The following is a 21,435-nucleotide window of genomic DNA, read 5'->3' on the forward strand; positions in this document are numbered from 1 at the left end:
AAGTTTACAAGCTACCAGGAAAATTTCATCAAGACTGAAAAATATTTCATACATCTGCTTCACAGTTTCTGCAAACCTGTAGTAATTGTTGAACATGGTTACCTTTGATTCCAAAAGAAAGAAGGGCAGAGCAGATAGAACTTAGTGTATCTCTGTCAAAGAAGCTAAGATCAATCACTAATCCCCTCCTTCTACTTTACCTCTGTCCTGTCCCTCGTGGCCCTTTATGCAGCTATGCAGGTTGTTCCCTATACACAGGTATCTTTACAAACAGGTAAGTGGAGGCTGAAATGTAAGTCACACTCCATTCACCAAGGCATGTGCTCCAACATAGGGCTGCATTTCCTCAGCATATCCACCTTTTTCAAATTCTCAAAGATACCCTGTGAGCTCACAACTGCTTTGCCGGTCTGTAACTCTTGGGGCATGGATGGAAATATTGACATAATGGTAGGCAGTGATCTCTCCTGCATGAGCAGAAAGGTCCCAATAGAAAACTACTAGTGAGTATCAAACATCCCTTTCTCCTTCCTCCTGAGAAAACCTGATTTTATTCATGATGGCAATATGCCCAGTTGAAAACATTCAACTCCTTAGACTCCCTTACAGCTAAGGAGTGTTCAAGCTACACAGCTGTGGCCATAAGATAGAAGTTGAGGCTTTCCAGGTAAGCTTTGCTCTTTCTGATATAAGTGCCAGCCCTTCCTGTTTTCTTACCTTTTTCTTTTTGCTTGCAAAGCAGACAGTGTGATGAGGACACCTCAGCCATTTTGTGATTAGATGACAAAATGAAGAAAAATATTCTTCCATGGAGGAGGGTGCACCACCAGGAAGATAAAACAATCCAGGAGAGTAACAGCATCATGAAGACACTTCCCCAATAAAACTTCCCACCACCAGGCTGCTCGTTGTGTGCAAAAAATAAACGTTTTTGTTAAGCCACTATATACTGTCCCAGACAGCAGAAATAACTCTTAACTGACATGTCAGTCTTGCCTCTACCTTGGAAGAGATATGTGAAAAAGTTGTTGCTAGTTTTCATTTCCAGAATAGTTATTGTATATTAAATTCATCCAGTTCAAAAGTCTCCACATTAATTACCAAGGAGAACCTAACTTACTGTTTCTACCACATACACAAGTAATTTAAGTAGATTTTAGTTAAATGGCACAGATATACTGCTAAAGACGAAATATGAAAAACCCCAAAGTTAACAGAAGGAAAGAAATCATAAAGATCAGATCAGAAATAAATGAAAAAGAAATGAAGGAAACGATAGCAAAGATCAATAAAACTAAAAGCTAGTTCTTTGAGAAGATACACAAAATTGATAAACCATTAGCCAGACTCATCAAGAAAAAAAGGGAGAAGACTCAAATCAGTAGAATTAGAAATGAAAAAGGAGAAGTAGGAACTGACGCTGCAGAAATACAAAGGATCATGAAAGATTATTACAAGCAATTATATGCCAATGAAATGGACAACCTGGAAGAAATGGACAAATTCGTAGAAATGCACAACCTTCCAAGACTGAAGCAGGAAGAAATAGAAAATATGAACAGACCAATCACAAGCACTGAAATTGAAACTGTGATAAAAAATCTTCCAACAAACAAAAGCCCAGGACCAGATGGCTTCACAGGAGAATTCTATCAAACATTTAGAGAAGAGCTAATACCTATCCTTCTCAAATTCTTCCAAAATATAGCAGAGGGAGGAATACTCACAAACTCATTCCACGAGGCCACCATCACCCTGATACCAAAACCAGACAAAGATGTCACAAAGAAAGAAAACTACAGGTCAATATCACTGATGAACATAGATGCAAAAATCCTCAACAAACTACTAGCAAACAGATTCCAACAGCACATTAAAAGGATCATACACCATGATTGAGGGGGTTTATCCCAGGAATGCAAGAATTCTTCAATATATGCAAATCAATCAATCTGATACACCAAATTAACAAATTGAAGGAGAAAAACCATATGATCATCTCAATAGATGCAGAGAAAGCTTTCGACAAAGTTCAACACTCATTTATGATAAAAACTCTCCGGAAAGTAGGCATAGAGGGAACTTACCTCAACATAATAAAGGCCATATATGAAAAACTCACAGTCAACATCGTCTTCAATGGTGAAAAACTGAAACCATTTCCACTAAGATGAGGAACAAGATAAGGTTGCCCACTCTCACCACTATTATTCAACCTAGTTTTGGAAGTTTTAGCCACAGCAATCAGAGAAGAAAAGGAAATAAAAGGAATCCAAATAGGAAAAGAAGAAGTAAAGCTGTCACTGTTTGCACATGACATGATACTATACACAGAGAATCCTAAAGATGCTACCAGAAAACTACTAGAGCTAATCAATGAATTTGGTAAGGTAGCAGGATACAAAATTAATGCACAGAAATCTTTTGCATTCCTATACACTAATGATGAAAAACCTGAAAGTGAAATTAAGAAAACACTCCCATTTACCAGTGCAACAAAAAGAATAAACTACCTAGGAATAAACCTAAGGAGACAAAAGCCCTGTATGCAGAAAATTATAAGACACTGATGAAAGAAATTAAAGATGATACAAGCAGATGGAGACATATACCATGTTCTTGGATTGGAAGAATCAACATTGTGAACATGACTATACTACCCAAAACAATGACTACAGATTCAATGCAATCTCTATCAAACTACCACTGGAATTTTTCACAGAACTAGAACAAAAAATTTCACAATTTGTACGGAAACACAAAAGACCCCGAATAGCCAAAGCAATCTTGAGAAAGAAATATGGAGCTGGAGGAATCAGGCTCTCTGATTTCAGACTATACTACAAAGCTACAGTAATGAAGACAGTATGGTACTGGCACAAAAACAGAAAGATAGATCAATGGAACAGGATAGGAAGCCCAGAGGTAAACCCACACACATATGGTCACCTTATCTTTGATAAAGGAGGCAAGAATATACAGTGGAGAAAAGACAGCATCTTCAATAAGTGGTGCTCGGAAAACTGTACAGCTATGTATAAAAGAATGAAATTAGAACACTCCCTAATACCATACACAAAGATAAACTCAGAATGGATTAAAGACCTAAATGTAAGGACAGACACTATCAAACTCTTAGAGGAAAACATAGGCAGAACACTCTTTGACATAAATCACAGCAAGAACCTTTTTGACCCACCTCCTACAGAAACAGAAATAAAAACAAAAATAAACAAATGGGACCTAATGAAACTTCAAAGCTTTTGCACAGCAAAGGAAACCTTAAACAAGACGAAAAGACAACCCTCAGAATGGGAGAAAATATTTGCAAATGAAGCAACTGACAAAGGATTAATCTCCAAAATTTACAAGCAGCCCAGGCAGCTCAATATCAAAAAAATAAACAACCCAATATAAAAATGGACAGAAGACCTAAATAGACATTTCTCCAAAGAAGAGATACAGATTGCCAGCAAGCACATGAAGGAATGCTCAACATCATTAATCATTAGAGATATGCAAATCAAAACTACAGTGAGATATCATCTTACACTGCTCAGAATGGCCATCATTAAAAAATCCACAAACAATAAATGCTGGAGAGGGTGTGAAGAAAAGGGAACCCTCTTGCACTGTTGGTGGGAATGTAAATTCATACTGCCACTATGGAGAACAGTATGGAGTTTCCTTAAAAAACTAAAAATAGAACCACGATATGACCCAGCAATTCCACTACTGGGCATATACCCTGAGAAAAGCATAATTCAAAAAGAGTCATGTACCACAATGTTCATTGCAGCTCTATTTACAATAGCCAGGACATGGAAGCAACCTAAGTGTCCATTGACAGATGAATGGATAAAGAAGATGTGCCACATATATACAATGGAATATTACTCAGCCATAAAAAGAAATGAAACTGAGTTATTTGTAGTGAGGTGGATGGACCTAGAGTCTGTCATACAGAGTGAAGTAAGTCAGAAATATAAAAACAAATACCGTATGCTAACACATATATATGGTATCTAAAAAACAAACCAAAAAAATGGTCATGAAGTACCTAGGGGCAAGATGGGAATAAAGACGCAGACCTACTAGAGAATGGACTTGAGGATACGGGGAGGGGGAAGGGTAAGCTGGGACAAAGTGAGAGAGTGGTATGGACCATATATACACTACCAAATGTAAAATAGATAGCTAGTGGGAAGCAGCCGCATAGCACAGGGAGATCAGCTCAGTGCATTGTGACCCCCTAGAGGGGTGGGATAGGGAGGGTGGGAGGGAGGGAGACACAAGAGGGAAGAGATATGGGGATATATGTATATGTATAACTGATTCACTTTGTTATAAAGCAGAAACTGACACACCATTGTAAAGCAATTATACTCCAATAAAGATGTTAAAAGAAAAAAAAGACGAATTATGACTTTTCCTAAAGTCTTGGTAAGATTCCAAGGAAAGGGGAATAACAGTTAACATTTAGCTGAGCTCTGCTGTTTTCTCTGTTTAATATGCTCAGCATATAGAATTTTTTAAAGATCTTGGCACATGGTCAGCAAATATTGAATAATGATTACAATGATGGCGATATATCAACTGTTTTAATTTCCAAAAGAACGGTTTATGCTATAGATAAAAATAGACTGGATAAATTATACATCCTCATGTTAAAGCTCCTAAAAAGAACATCCCTCCATCCAGAGGCCAAAGTGTCTTGCTATTTAAGAACTGTAAGGTTTTACTAAAAATTTACTCATAGTAAACTTTGATGAAAGTCTACATAATTATTTTCATGAAATAAGAATTTTTGTGAGTATCATTTAAAAGGAGAGTTCCAGAGAGTTGGTATAGATGCACAGTGTTTGTGCCCTGGTGACTGGTACTACGTGTAAGATGAGAAATAATCATTTAGCAAACATCCTTTGTGCCTTACGCCCTACTCAGAGTGTCAACTCCAGAAGGCACTGTTTTTCAGCCTCTGTAAGCTTGGACCTTAGAATATTACAATTCACCCCCTACTGAAACTTCTCTCTGTTGTTTCCCAGGCACCATGTCTGGAGGTGAAAAAGTAGATTACTGTGTCTCTCCTGGAAGTGTTCATGGTCTTTTGGTGGAAATATATCTATATTTATACCAAAATAAGGAGAATCTAGTAATTGAGGGGGGTAATCACCTTGAAATTGTAAAATATGAATAAAAACTGCTAGAAATAAAAAGGGAAACAGGAGAACATAGTACTAGTAGGATATTTTAAGACATGTCTTTCAGTCTTTGATACAAGTAAGCAAAAATAATCCTAGAAATAATAGAAATCTGAATAACAGATCTTTCAAACAGCTCTATAGAGAGGAAAACTTGTATCACATAAATAAATACTTTTTTAAATTGCTTATAGAAAATTTCAGACACTGACTCTTTATTTGGCCACAAAGAAAATATCAGTCCCACCGGAGCCAAGATGGCGGCGGCGCGGCCGCGGGCTCCTGGGCCAGCGGAGGGGTGGCGGCGGTTCGGGCGGCGGCTCTCGGCGCTCTGAGGCGCGGGGCGCGGCGGGAGCAGGGCTCATGTAATCAAGGAAGTTTCTTTGTTGTGTGTATCTTTTCAGAACACAACAGGAATTGAAAATGAATCAGAACGCTGAGCCTGTGGCAGCCGCCGAGACCCTGGCCGAGGTACCTGAGCATGTGCTTCGAGGCCTTCCAGAGGAAGTGAGGCTTTTCCCATCTGCTGTTGACAAGACTCGGGTTGGTGTCTGGGCCACTAAGCCAATTTTAAAAGGCAAAAAGTTTGGGCCATTTGTTGGTGATAAGAAAAAAAGATCTCAGGTTAAGAATAATGTATACATGTGGGAGGTCTATTACCCAAATTTGGTGTGGATGTGCATTGATGCCACCGATCCAGAGAAGGGGAACTGGCTACGCTATGTGAATTGGGCTTGCTCAGGAGAAGAGCAAAATTTATTTCCACTGGAAATCAACAGGGCCATTTACTATAAAACTTTAAAGCCAATCGCGCCGGGTGAGGAGCTCCTGGTCTGGTACAATGGGGAAGACAACCCCGAGATAGCAGCTGCGATTGAGGAAGAGCGAGCCAGCGCCCGGAGCAAGCGGAGCTCCCCGAAAAGCAGGAAAGACCAACTGGAGCACGCAGCTGGCAGAGCCTCTATGTAGGACCCTTCAGGAACCTGAGGGGAAGAAAAAATCCCAAGAAAATAAAAACAAAGCAAACAAAACTGAAGACATACAGCTGGAGACAAGTGAGCCAGATTCCACCTCTGCAAATATGAGAGATTCTGTGGAAGGCCCCAGAGACGAAGACGAGAAGCCTTCCGCTTCCGCCCCCGAGCAGACGGCCGTCCTTCAGGAGGCGGTTAGTCAGGATGTGCCTCCGGAGCCCGCCCTCCCGCCCCCTGCCCAGGACCCCCAGGCGGGACCGGCCGCAGAGCTGGATGCGGCGCGTAGCGAGGCGAACGACGCGGAGGAGGAAGAGGAGGAGGAGGGGGAGGAGGAGGAGCTGGACGAGGAGGAGGAGGAGGCGGCTGGCGTGCCAGGCGAGAGCGCCGTGGGAGAGCCGGAGATGCGGTGTGACGAGAGGCCGGAGGATTTATTAGAAGAGCCACAGACTGTTCCGACGGGCGCTCTTGAAGACTCTCCGGACGTAGCACCTGCTCTCAGAATTCCCAAAGCTAAAGAAGAGGCCAACGGTGACGTGTTTGAAACGTTTCTGTTTCCGTGTCAGCATTGCGAGAGGAAGTTCACGACCAAACAAGGGCTGGAGCGGCACATGCACATCCACATATCCACGGTAAACCACGCCTTCAAGTGCAAGTACTGCGGGAAGGCGTTCGGCACGCAGATCAACCGGCGGCGGCACGAGCGGCGCCACGAGGCGGGGCTGAAGCGCAAGCCCAGCCTGACGCTCCGGCCGCCGGAGGCCCCAGCCGATGGCAAGGCGCCCAGGGACGGCGCCCCTGCGAAGGATGACGCGCAGCCTCCCAGTCTCGGGCAAGACTCTCTGGCCTTGAATTCAGAGAAGGCTTCCCCAGACACAGTCAATTCTTCTGTTGTAGAAGAGAACGGAGAAGTTAAAGAGCTTCATCCGTGCCAATACTGTAAAAAGGTTTTCGGAACCCACACTAACATGAGGCGGCATCAGCGCAGGGTCCACGAGCGGCACCTGATCCCTAAGGGGGTGTGGCGGAAAGGGGGTCTCCTCGAAGAGCAGCGGCCCCCGGCAGAGCAGGCCCCGCCTGCCCAGAGCGTCTACGTACCCAGCACCGAGCCAGAGGAGGAAGGGGAGGCAGACGACGTGTACATCATGGATATTTCTAGCAATATCTCTGAAAATTTGAATTACTATATTGATGGTAAAATTCAGACCAGCTGCAGCACCAGTAACTGTGATGTCATTGAGATGGAATCCGGTTCGGCAGACGTGTACGGCATCAACTGTCTGCTCACCCCAGTTACAGTGGAAATAACTCAAAATATAAAGACCACACAGGTCCCTGTAACGGATGGTCTTCGTAAAGAGCCTTCCAGCAGCACAAACAGTGAGTCCAAGAGACGGAGGACTGCCAGTCCCCCCGTGTTGCCCAGAATTAAAGCCGAGGCCGAGTCTGATCCCGTAGCACCTTCGTGTTCCCTGAGCCTGCCTCTCAGCATATCAACCACAGAGGCCGTTTCGTTCCACAAAGAGAAAAATGTGTATTTGTCATCAAAGCTCAAACAACTTCCTCAGACCCAGGATAAACTAACTCCTCCCGCAGGGATTTCAGCCACTGAAATACCTAAATTAGGTCCTGTCTGTGTGTCCACGCCTGCGTCGATGCTCCCTGTGACCTCGAGCAGGTTTAAGAGGCGGACCAGCTCTCCCCCCAGCTCCCCACAGCACAGTCCTGCCCTTCGAGACTTTGGGAAGCCGGGCGATGGGAAAGCCATGTGGACTGAGGCAGTTCTGAGTTCCAAAAAGCCCAAATTAGAAAGTCATAGCAACTCACCAGCATGGAGTTTGTCTGGGAGAGATGAGAGAGAAACTGGGAGCCCTCCAGGCTTTGATGAATATAAAGTATCTAAAGAGTGGGCAGCTAGTTCTACTTTTAGCAACGTATGCAACCAACAGCCACTGGATTTGTCCAGTGGTGTAAAACAGAAGGCCGAGGGTACAGGCAAGGCTCCGGTCCAGTGGGAATCTGTGTTAGATCTCAGTGTGCATAAAAAGCCTAGTAGTGACTCTGAAGGCAAGGAATTCAAAGAAAATCATTTGGTGCAGCCAGCCTGCAATGCTGTAAAGAAAAAGAAGCCAACCACCTGCATGCTACAGAAGGTCCTTCTCAATGAATACAATGGCGTCGACTTACCTATAGAAAATGCTCCAGATGTGACCAGGAGCCCCAGTCCTTGTAAACCCCTAGATCCTCAGCCGGACCCTGACCTTGGTCCCGACTCTAGCTTACCGGCTCCTCCTGGCGAGTCTCCTCCTTCGTCACCTGCCCTGCAGACATCTTCCCTTTCTTCCGAGCAGCTGCCTCCCCTCTTGACCCCAACCAATCCCTCTTCCCCCCAGCCCTGTCCTCCTGTGTTAACTGTTGCCACCCCACCCCCTCCGCTGCTTCCTACTGTACCTCTTCCGGTCCCTTCTTCCGGGGCATCCCCTCATCCGTGTCCCTCCCCACTCTCGAATGCCACCGCACAGTCCCCACTTCCAATTCTTTCCCCAACGGTGTCTCCCTCGCCATCTCCCATTCCTTCCGTGGAGCCCCTTATGTCTGCTGCTTCACCGGGGCCTCCGACGCTCTCTTCATCTTCCTCCTCATCTTCTTCGCCTTCATTCTCTTCTTCATCCTCCTCCTCTTCTCCTTCGCCACCTCCTCTCTCGGCAGTATCGTCTGTGGTTTCCTCGGGGGATAATCTGGAAGCCTCTCTCCCCATGATATCTTTTAAACAGGAGGAATTAGAGAATGAAGGTCTGAGAGCGAGGGAAGAATCCCAGTCTGCCACTGCGCGGGATATCGTTCAGGAGACATTCAACAAAAATTTTGTCTGCAACGTCTGTGAATCACCTTTTCTTTCCATTAAAGATCTAACCAAACATTTATCCATTCATGCTGAGGAATGGCCCTTCAAATGTGAATTTTGTGTGCAGCTCTTTAAGGCTAAAACTGATTTGTCAGAACATCGCTTTTTGCTTCATGGAGTTGGGAATATCTTTGTGTGTTCGGTTTGTAAAAAAGAATTTGCGTTTTTGTGCAATCTGCAGCAGCACCAGCGAGATCTCCACCCCGATAAGGTGTGCACACACCATGAGTTTGAAAGCGGCACCCTGAGGCCCCAGAACTTTACGGATCCCAGCAAGGCCCACGTAGAGCATATGCAGAGTTTGCCAGAAGATCCTTTAGAAACGTCTAAAGAAGAAGAGGAGCTGAACGATTCCTCAGAAGAGCTTTACACGACCATAAAAATAATGGCTTCTGGAATAAAGACGAAAGATCCAGACGTTCGGTTGGGTCTCAATCAACATTACCCAAGCTTTAAACCACCTCCATTTCAGTACCATCACTGCAACCCCCTGGGCATTGGTGTGACGGCCACAAATTTCACTACACACAACATCCCACAGACGTTTACCACCGCCATTCGCTGCACCAAGTGTGGGAAAGGTGTGGACAACATGCCTGAGCTGCACAAACACATCCTGGCATGTGCCTCCGCCAGCGACAAGAAGAGGTATACCCCGAAGAAAAATCCAGTCCCGCTGAAGCAGACTGTGCAGCCCAAAAATGGTGTGGTGGTTTTGGACAACTCTGGGAAGAACGCCTTCCGACGAATGGGACAGCCCAAAAGACTGAACTTTAGTGTTGAGCTCAGCAAAATGTCCTCGAATAAGCTCAAGTTAAATGCGTTGAAGAAAAAAACCAGCTTGTCCAGAAAGCCATCCTTCAAAAAAACAAATCTGCAAAGCAGAAAGCCGACCTAAAAAACGCGCCTGAGCCGTCCGCGCACATCTGCCCGTACTGCAACAGAGAGTTCACGTACATCGGGATCCTGAACAAGCACGCCGCCTTCAGTTGTCCCAAGAAACCTCTTTCTCCTTCCAAAAAAAAAGCTTCCCATTCATCCAAGAAAGGAGGACACCCATCACCTGCAAGTAGTGACAGAAACAACAGCAGCAGCCACCGCAGACGGACAGCGGATGCCGAGATCAAAATGCAGAGCATGCAGGCGCCTCTGGGCAAGACCAGAGCTCGCAGCTCGGGCCCTGCACAGGTCCCACTGCCCTCCTCGTCCTTCAGGTCCAAGCAGAATGTTAAATTTGCAGCTTCGGTTAAGTCCAAAAAACCAAGCTCCTCCTTAAGGAACTTAAGCCCGATCCGAATGGCCAAAATGACTCACAACGAGAGCAAGAAGCCCAGAGCTGCGGCCAAGAATCCTGCAGCTCAGCTCTCGGGCAAGACGTCTCGGAGCCTGCACGTGAAGGCACAGAAAAGCAGAGCTGTCTTACAGAGCAAATCGGCCTTGGCCAGTAAGAAGCGGACAGACAGGTTCAGTGTAAAATCTAGAGAACGAAGTGGGGGGCCAATCACCCGAAGCCTGCAGCTGGCAGCTGCTGCCGACCCGAGTGAGAACAGGAGGGAGGACAGCAGCGGCAAGCAGGAGCTGAAGGACTTCAGGAACTTCCAGTAGAAAAGCCCCCCAAACAAAACAAACCTTAATTGACTAAATAAAGATAATGCATGCTCAACTTAGGATAAGCACTACGGCAAAGGATACGAAATCTACCAAGCTTGCAAGACCAGTTGAAGCTGACTCAGAAACCCTAACACACAGCTGATTTGCCAGCAGGCTTCTTGTTGCCCTGGTTAGAGTCAGGCATCCGCTTCTTCGCTGGCGCCCAACACACGTGCTGGGCTCACAGGTGATTGAGATGCACAGAGGAGGGCGCTATAGCACGGGCTAGCTGACCTGGCTCCTCGTCATGGGACTGGTAACTCAGACCTGAGCGTGGCCCTGGCTTTTGGCACAGAGCAGAGAAGGGAATGAGTTGAACCTAATCTTGCAAAGCAAGTTCTCTGTTTTATCAGTAGTTTGTTGTAGATTTCAGGGATGACGGATTCTGATGCACTCGTTTTATAATGTTGTGGTCACACCAGCTCTTGATGCCTTTCAGAGGCATTTAGCTTCTTTCTCAGCCTGTTTTTTGTTGTTGTTGTTGTTGTTTGTTTGTTGTTTTTTATCACAAGCCGATTGCCAGCATAATGGAGAGGAAACCAGATTGGATATGGACTCTTTTTTATGCCTCTTCCAGTGTCATGTTTATATATCCAAATGGACATTATCCTCTCAGATTATTATCTGGCACTAATTTATAACTGTTGTATTATCGGAGACGGTAGCAATATATCAGTGCCCAGGATACATCACAGGCCTGTATAGATGTATGTCTACACCTAAGTGTAAATGAATTTACTTATCAGGTTTTACGCATCAGTCTCTAATAGAGATTTAAAAAACCCAACGAATTGGCCTATTTCTGAGTATACAAGTATCATTTCTCCATGCATTATTATATGCCTTCCCTCTAATGAATGACGGAGTTGGTGGAAAATGGCTAAGTTTTATTCGTGTTGTTTTTTTTGTTGTTGTTGTTCTCAACTTTAAAAGTAATCTGCCTCTTAAAATTTGTAGTTAATACTTGTTTGGTGAATTTGTGCCACTTTAACCCTTTCACTATCATTCCCATTTTGTTACATTTCTGTTATGGGGACTTTATGTTGAAATATTGTATAAAGCATTTGTAGCAGTTTAAAAATAAAATATTTAAAATTATTTAAATTGTTTTGGACGCTTCAATTGTATTATATGTGATTTACATTTTACATTTTGTTTGAGTTGTTAATCTGGAGAGTGTTCTTGTATTGAAGTTTGCTGTTAGTAATTTTATTGTTTCTTGTTGGAGAGTGATATAAAAGACTATTCTAATGAAAACATTAAAATTTACAAATTGACATACAAAAGGGGTTGTCCGTTGATTTTAACCAACGTAGCCTTGAGAGAGAGAGAGAGAGAGAGAGAGAGAGAGAGAGGTTAATTATAGACAGACAAGTTAAGAGTGGTGTTTGCTATTTTTCCCCTTCCAGCATGACATAAATCATTTGAGCTTGTCAGATGTACAGAAAGTTTTCTTATGCTATTGCTAGCAAGCACTTACTGACGGGGGAATTCAAATGATGCATTTTATATCATTGTAACCAATAAAAAACTTTCTAAAAGCTGTGGAAGGACTGTATTTTGTACATCATTGGGAGCAGCTAAGGGGGAAAATGAAGGTGCACGTGGGAGGGGTGCTCACAGGCTGCATCTCTAAAGTGCAGTTGTCGAGCCCCACGGCCGACCTCTTCCCACTTGTTTCTGTTTGGCATTGATTGAATATTTGTGAATTCACATCATTTCCATACCACCTAGAGAGTAGACGTGCAATTGGACGGTGGTGCTAAGAAGTGCGTGGAGAACTTTCTTTGGTAAGAGTGAAATAATTTCCTGTATGGGGTGTCAGTTTCCTCTGTGCTTGGGAACAGTTCGCTCTAGTCTGGAGGTTTTTATATTTATGGATCCCCCGAAGAATGAAACAAAGAAGTTGTAACATTTGTATTAGGTTGATATGGAATTGCTGTTTGTTTGTTTGTTTGTGTTTTTAAAGATTAAAAATGGCTGAAACAAGCAGTTTCATAAAAAAAAAAAGAAAGAAAATATCAAGTAATTCCCCAAAGAATGCAAACAACATTCTCTGATGACTGTGAAATTAATCTACAAATAAAAAAGATATAAACAACCAATGTGCAACCGCTTAAAAATGTTAAGAAAAAATATTTAAATAATATTGGGGCCAAGAAGAATTAAAAATCTTGCTTTCAAATTATTTAGAAAATAATCATTAAAAAATATTAAACAGGGCTTCCCTGGTGGCGCGGTGGTTGGGAGTCTGCCTGCCGATGCAGGGGACACGGGTTCGTGCCCCGGTCCGGGAGGATCCCACATGCCGCGGAGTGGCTGGGCCCGTGGGCCATGGCCGCTGGGCCTGCGCGTCCGGAGACTGTGCTCCGCAATGGGAGAGGCCACAACAGTGAGAGGCCCGCGTACCGCAAAAAAAAATATTAAACATCAAAACACATAGGCTGTAGTTAATGCTATTTACAGAAAAAATTTATAACTTTAGAAAATTTCATTAATAATTAAGAAAAAATAAAGATAAATTACTTAAACATTTATGAGTTAGCATAAAATTGTAGAATTAAATAATTCTCTCTTTAGTTAGGTTATGAAATATTTTTACCCAGCTTTGATTACTGGGAATCAGTTAAAGCAAAAATTCTTACCCTGGGCCCATAAATACTTTTTTCTGTGTTCCTATGGTATAAAAGGCTTTTTTTTTTAACTTGATGAGGAAACATATGAAACAAAAAGCTTAGAATAATTGTTTAATCAATCAAAGAAATTTCTCTGTAAGACTAGATTTAACTGTATCTTTACATGATATAGCAAAAGAAAAACTCCATGTGTGTATGTGTGTGTAATTTTCCTCCATTCAATATAAAGAGACAACTCTTGTGTTTTCCATATGTTACTAACTAAGCTTGTGAAATTTTGAAGATGACTACCATGTATCATCATTTTCCTTTTGGAAAAGAGTTAATCAACAATATTTTTAGAAACAAAGTTCTTCTGGTGCTCACAAAAACCTGTATGTAATATGGAGCTTATTTATTTCTCATTTAAAAAAAGGAGAATAAACCCAAGGAAGTGCAAGGGTAGAATTCAAATGATAACAGTGAATTAATAAATTAGAAAACCAAAAAGCAAGGAAAATTATTTGTTATAGTGGTTTTGGGGGAGAGAGATAGGGATAAAACCCTAGGTATACTAACTAGAAAATTAATGTATAAAATATGAAAGGGCCATGTGTAATAAGTACAGATTAAAAGAAACTTGAATTGCTTATATGAGAATTCTGCATAATAACACCATAATGATAAATTTCATGTTAATGATACCATGCAACGATAAACTAGACTATTGACTAAATGTATAAAAAAATTGATCTAAGAATTTCCCATTCAACATTTAGGCCATACTTGCACTAAAGCATTATTCACTGTTTATTCAAAATTCAAATTTAACTGGGCATTTTGTGTTTTATCAGACGAACTTACTTAAGAAGAAAAATGGTTACCTTTGAAAATAGTACTGAAGGAAGTCTTTCAAACCTTTCAAAAGACATATTTACTTAGTATGTAAATGGTTCCTAATCATAGATATATTTCCTTTTCCAAAAAAATCAATAAAGGCGATGTAACAAAGATAATACAATTTCACAAAAATAATACAAACATAACTATAAACCATTTAATTCTGTAAATAAAGATGCAAAAGTTTTAAATAAAACATTCATAAATAATTACAGCAATATATTAAATTAATGGAACACCTTGAACTGTCCTTCATTCCAGTAACAGAAATATGGTTCAAATGGGAAAAGGTGCAATTATAACAACCACTTCTATCTATCCTCAATGTCACCCTCTAGTTTTCCCCTTCGATATTCTAACAAATTGCATTCTTTCTGCATCCATTCTTACCCTTTCAAACTCATTTTCCAACCTGCTAACAGAGTAATACTGTATTTTGAAAGCACATATATTATCATTTCACACTCATTCTCAGAACACATAAATAATCTATATATTATCTGTAGAATAAATCCCCAAACTCTTAACAAGGACATGCAAAGCTCTCTCAAATCTACATCTGCATTATTTATTTTCTCTTTGTATATGCAAATATGTAAGATATATGTAAGTTATAATGCATAATAATGAAAGCTTAAGAACCCATTATTTAAATCAAGAACTAGAACATCACCAATAATGTGTTCTTTCCTCAGCATATCCTTCTACCTACTCACCCCCAAACAAATAACCACAATCCTGAGTTTGTGATCATAATTCTTTTGTTCTGTCTTATTTTTTAAATTTATTTATTTATTTGTTTGTTTTATTTTTTGGCTGTGTTGGGTCTTCTTTGTTGCGCGTGCGGGCTTTCTCTAGTTGCAGCAAGTGGGGGTTACTCTTCGTTGCAGTGCACAGGCTTCTCATTGCCGTGGCTTCTCTTGCTGTGCAGCACAGGCTCTAGGCACACAGGCTTCAGTAGTTGTAGCACGTGGGCTCAGTAGTTGTGGCTAGCAGGGTCGTAGCACACGGACCTAGTTGCTCTGCACCAGGGCTCTAACCTGTGTCCCCTGCATTGGCAGGAGGATTCTTAACCACTGCGCCACCAGGGAAGTCCTCTGGTTTTTTTAAATGAATGAGTCTTTAAGTAATAAAGTAATTGGTTTTGCTTGTTCTTGAGATTCACAAAAGTGGCCTCTTACTGCATAGTTTTCCAAGACTAGCATTTTCTTTCAACCTTGTTTTATTAATATTATTATCATTGCATGTATATGTGGAGATCTACTTTAAGCTGGGCTGGGGTTTTACCAGACTGGTATGATGGATGGAGAGAGATCAGGGAAGCTGAACATGTAAGCAAGGGTGTGATAATAATGATTGTCTATGGAATTTAAAGAAGATATTGATCACACAAGAGGGATGAGGAGCATGGAAAACATGACTTCATCAATGCTTTATAGGTCCTGGTGGGGATCAAAAGATTGTTAGAGTCAAACAACTAGTAAAAGTAAGTTAGAAAGATAGAAAGTGATGCTGAGAGAATATATTTCAAATACTAATGAATATGAAAAGATCAAGAGAGGAGAAAAAAGATGTGAACTTATTTATTTATTTATTTATTTATTTATTTTTGCGGTATGCGGGCCTCTCCCTGTTGTGGCCTCTCCCGTTGCAGAGCACAGGCTCCGGACGCGCAGGCTCAGCGGCCATGGCTCACGGGCCCAGCCGCTCTGCTGCATGTGGGATCTTCCCGGACCGGGGCATGAACCCGTGTCCCCTGCATCGGCAGGCAGACTCTCAACCATTGCGCCATCAGGGAAGCCCTGAACTTTTAACTAGATGCCAAAAAAGCCTATTTTTTTAAATTATAGAGAATTTTATAAAAGATTATAGAAAGGTATATTTCAAACCAACACCCAGCACTATATTTAAGGGTGATATCATGTCTATTAAAGGTAGGACTAAAACAGTCTTTTGCCTTATCATCAATGTTATTTAGCATTGTTCTGGAGGAATTACTACAAAAAATTGAATTTTAGCTCCTGACTGAAAATATTCCTCTTCACTCTAAATTTCTGGCACCATTTTCAGTGATATCAACATTCTGCTCAGATACAATGACCTTTCTCTTTACTTCAGCAGACCTTTGCATCACCAGAGACCAAACACCTCCAAAATCTCAATTTCTTACACTGTACCCTCTGAACAATTCCTTTGAGCTTTCCCACTCTCTTGCTCAAGTATACTCCCTGTGACTATAAAGAGATTGAACAAATTTAAAAACAACAACAATAATACTCTGGGTTACTGGACTTAAAATTATTTCATTATTCTCAATTGTAATTTTGTTATTTTCATCACTTGTTTTACCATCAATGAACCACTTTTGACCCACTGATCTGATGTAATATAACAGAAACCAATGAAGCATGCAAACTTAATAAATGTAAACATTAATATGCAAATGCTATGAAAATAATTACTCTAGGAATTACAATCTCAATTTAATGTAAGTTGAGACACTGACCAACATAGTCCTTAAGTATATGCACAAAACTTGAGAACATTAATTTTTATTAAGAACATAATAAGGTTACTATGAAAATTATAATCAGTCTTAGAGTTCAAATTTATTATATGTTTGAAAACAAATTAATTACATTTATTTTTCTTCTGCATTTGCTAACCTGACCATGGAACCACAAGAGGTCCAAAGAACGCTCATTATGTAACACTCCTATAGGTTTATTGATGTGGTAGGTTGTCTCTGAATACGGCCAATATCAGTTCTGTTCCTCCTTGTATTTGCATGTCACATCTACGTCAAATAGTTGAATCTGATTCCCTTCTTCTTGAATCAGGCCAGATCCTATTGTCTGACTAATAAAATTCTGTGGGAGTGATATTCAGGAACTTCTGAGGTTAAGTTTCTTCCTGCACTTCAGAATGCTCATTCTTGAGACTTTCCTTCTTGGAACTCAGCTATTATGCTGTGATAAGGTCAAGCTACAAGACGAGTCTCTGTGTAGGAGCTCTGGTCTTGAGATCCCAGACAGTGTCACCTGCTGGCTTTGTGAATGAGCCATCTGGAATATCTAGCTTAGTCAAGCCTTTAATGACTCCAGTCTTACCTGTGAGAGACCTAACTTAGAACTGCCCCACTGGGGCCCAGTCAACCCCACAGAACTGTGAGAGATAACATTTTATTTTAAGGCATTATGTTTTGGGTGATTTTTTACACACAATAGATAACTGGAAAACACTCCATATTTCTGTAAATTAAAAAAGTAGTATCTTTTAATGATTCTGGAATATACTTTTTGCTCAAGTATTTTTCTCAGATCCTTCAGATTTGCCTGTTGAAATTCATCTTTTTGACTAGAACTTAATCCCTCCAACACCTGAACAAAATAGCACAGTAAACTTATTTTATCTTAGTATAAGTTTGTTTATAGGATTTTCTATAATGATATTTTTCAAGGTTTAATTAAAGAGACAGCAGGAAAGAGGAGTGCAGGCTCTAGGGTCATTCTAGAAAGGTCCAGACACGAAGATGCAGAAGGACATTGTGCTAACCTGTACTGGCAAGAAAGGGATGAGAAGGAATGTGACGTGTATGTGTGCTGGGAAAAGGAAGTGCCCAAATTATAAATGGGATGACCTTTTACCTCTCCACACAACTTGGAAATTTCTAATGTTTTCCATTATGTCTCAGCATATACATAGGAAATTTTCTGCCTTCTCCCACCAATCAAGGTTTCCAAAAGGTCCCTCATTCATTCATTCAACAAGTATTTATTAAACAGCCGCTCTTTTCAATGCCCTAAGCTTGGCAGTGATGATACAGTGACAAACAAGACAGACAACTAAAATTCCTGGGATGTACAGAGGAGGCATCCCAAAATTCAGTTTTAAAGAACTTAACAGTAGGATGCTGATGTTACTTATGCAATGATTGAAGAAGTTTGGGTGAGGTACTAAGGCCTAGCCAGAACAATATACTTCAATAATATGATCAAAATTCCTCAAAAATATTAAAAATAGAAATATTATTCAGCCATAAAAACAAGGAAATCTTGTCATTTGTGACAATCATGGATGGACGTTGAGGGCATTATTCTAAGTGAAATAAGTCAGAGAGAAAGACAAACACTGTATGATCTCACTTATATGTGGAATCCAAAAAACAAAACAAACTCAGAAAAAGAGATCAAATTTGTGGTTACCAATTATAAGATAAATAAGTACTGGGGATGGAATGTACAACATAATAACTATAATTAACACTGCTATATGATATATATGGAAGTTATTGGGAATAAATCCTAACAGTTCTCATCATAAGGAAAACAAATATTTTCTTTTTTTTTCTTTTGTACCTATCTGAGATAATGAATGTTAACTAACTTATTGTGGTAATCGTTTCATGATAACTAAGTGAAATCATTACACTGTACATAATACAGTGCTTTATGTCAATACAGTGCTTAAGCATATACAGTGCTGTCTGTCAATTATATTGCAATAAAACTGGGGGAAAATTGTGATCAATAGCCTGATCAATCCAGGCAGGTTGCTCCAAGCCTTGGTGCTGGAACTGACTCTCTGGGCAATGCTGTTTCTGGGTACTTGGCTGAAGCAACTTATAGGGAAACATTATCTCTCATGAGTTCTTCTGTAGCTCTACAGGCTCCAGCATTTTTGTGACCACCGTTCATGCCTATGGGACCACCATCCTTGTTCTGACTCAAGAACCATCTCAGTCTCCCAGTCCAGCATCCTTTTGCATTGTCCTTGCATTGTTCCTCATCCTTCTCCAAGTTTCCTTGTCTCTAACCTCTTCTTCCTTAAACACTTATAAACCCAAACTTTATTCAGCTCCTTTTATTTGAAAATAAAGACCATTAAAAAGTTGCTATCAGAAACAATCTCTAGACCCTAGCAACATAAAATTGTCCTTTTCATTGAGTTCTAATCTGAATTTTATCTCACAGAGTAAGAAAATATGTAATAAAAGTTGAGTAATTTAGTTGTAGTACCCTGGTTAAAAAAATTATGTGTCAAGGTCTTTAGTTTTGGCAAAACACAAAGTTATATAATTCTAGAAGAGGAAAACAACTACATAAAACTCAGAAGGAACACTGCTATAATCAATTATTTAAAACATTCATTCTTTTTGAAGTAAATACAATTACTTTCTCCCCTTGTATACAACCATGGCTAGTCCACAGAAGAGGCAATGGGAGAAATATAATTTAGACAATACAGTCAATAAAGCTAACCTTACTGTCACTGAAAACCTCCCAATCCATTTAGAGTAAGGAAATAAAACACTCAGAGCTTTTGGCTATAGCTGCAAAGATAAATGAAGTAATGGAGATACATTAAGTGGCTTAGGAAGAGAGCAAATCTAACCATGGGTGGGAAACTATAAAAATATATGAACTAATTTTTGTCCGCATACTTGCAGATAGGAAAACAAAGAGAAGTATATCCAGGCACTTTTATATGGAAAAATTATTTGCATAAATCTTCATCACTGAAGAAAGTCCCAATGACCATGGGACATTTTACCAATTTTTTAAATATATTTATACTTAAATTTAATGTACTTCCAAAGAATTACAAGAATCACAGACCAGTGCTAATCAAAGGAGATCTATATAGTACCAAAATAATTAAATTACAGTATTTCAAGAAATAGAACTTGGGTCCTTAAAAATGATTGGAAATAAAAGCAGTAGCCAAAATTCTGTTAGATTCTAATTTTTAAGTACCATAGAGGATTTCTTCTTCCACAGTGTTACTCAGGGAAAATTATTTTATCTGTACAGAAACCCACAGAAAGCTGCAAAACTCTAAAACAGCTAAGGTTCTATACCCTGTGTGCTGGCTACAAAAAGAGCAAAGAAAAGGAAAAAACAGAGTACAGCAAAAGACAAACTGGGATTGAGAAATCTGTTGGGCAAACTCAGAGGTATGTTATATTATTTCTGGCTCACTAACATTACAAAAATATCCAGTTTATAGAATTTTATTCAGATTCCCTTTTTTTTCTCTCTACCATGTCTGTTGCAAAGAGTGAGTTCAACTTGCTTTTGCAAACACATTATATGATATCAAGAATATATTTCCACACTTTTGAAGGCACATAATTATATTAAGAAGAGGTAAACATTTATAATTATTGAGCAACTGGTTTATTTTTTAAGCTTCTAATATCTCTCTTTTTCAAATATGTCTATTTCCAAAGTCTAACCAACAGTTTTACTTTAAAAAAAAGTAAGCAATAAGACTTAAAAACATATACACTTTGATTGACAAAGATCTCTAGACATTACAATAAAATGGGCTAAGATATAGGAAGCACAACTTTTTTAAAAAATAACAAAATTACAAAATAACAATATCACATGTTTTATGACAATAAGAAAAACTCATTAAACTGGAATCTCAAACTTCAGGTGATTATATGAACAAATCATTACAAACCATTAATATTACACTGAATCCAGGCTTCTAATGTATAAGAAATATCATGTTTTAAAAAAGCAAACACCTAATATTAGCAATTAATGACTTGAATCAAGATAAATAACTCCTCATCTTTAAAAATTAAGAAGCAGTCACAGAAACCATGCAGTTTATCTGGTCCCTTCATTGAAAGCAGCAGGATCTTGGCATGCCTTTACTAATCCCATTCTCTGATTCCAGAATATTCCTCCATCCTTCACCCTGCTCCAGTCCCAATCATGTCTACCTCTCCCATTTGCAGAATATACTCTTACTCTTCTTCAATGTTCAGCTGTGGCATCACCTCCTGAGCAAGCCTCACCTGTTCCCCAGCCCTTGGTCCCTGCAACACTGAGGACTGGATAAAGTAACTTTATATCGATATTATCTTATTTCATGCTACTTAGTTAACTGCCTTATGCTGTCTGGGTGCCTTCAGGTGTGAAGCAGCATCTTATTTGCCTTTCTCACTGAGTCCTATGCTTGACGTTTATTAAGCCCTTGAGAAATATTTGCTCTACTAAACTGAATGGAATTTAATTTCTTCCTAGTCAGCTTAACAATCTCTGAAGCTCTATTAATTTGGGCCAGAAAAAAAAAAGTTGAGAAGAATTGAATAAATATTATGGAATGAACTATGTAGCCTTAAGCATAACAATAATAGCAAATCTTTTAAAAACGGTTAAGGCTAGTGTCTGATT

General features: G+C 40.2%; 1 protein-coding gene across 1 annotated transcript; it reads left to right on the forward strand.

The window, feature by feature from the left end:
- Nucleotides 1–5,624: 5,624 nt before the first annotated feature.
- LOC307057698 (PR domain zinc finger protein 2-like) lies at nucleotides 5,625–10,682 on the forward strand (the record flags this gene model as incomplete). The annotated part of the gene is given in 3 exon segments (XM_079710928.1): nucleotides 5,625–6,149; nucleotides 6,181–9,904; nucleotides 9,907–10,682. Coding segments are annotated over 3 exon segments (5,025 nt in total).
- Nucleotides 10,683–21,435: the final 10,753 nt, after the last annotated feature.

The sequence above is a fragment of the Hyperoodon ampullatus genome (assembly GCF_949752795.1).
Source record: "Hyperoodon ampullatus genome assembly, chromosome: 1".
NCBI classification, from domain to species: Eukaryota; Metazoa; Chordata; class Mammalia; order Artiodactyla; family Ziphiidae; genus Hyperoodon; species Hyperoodon ampullatus.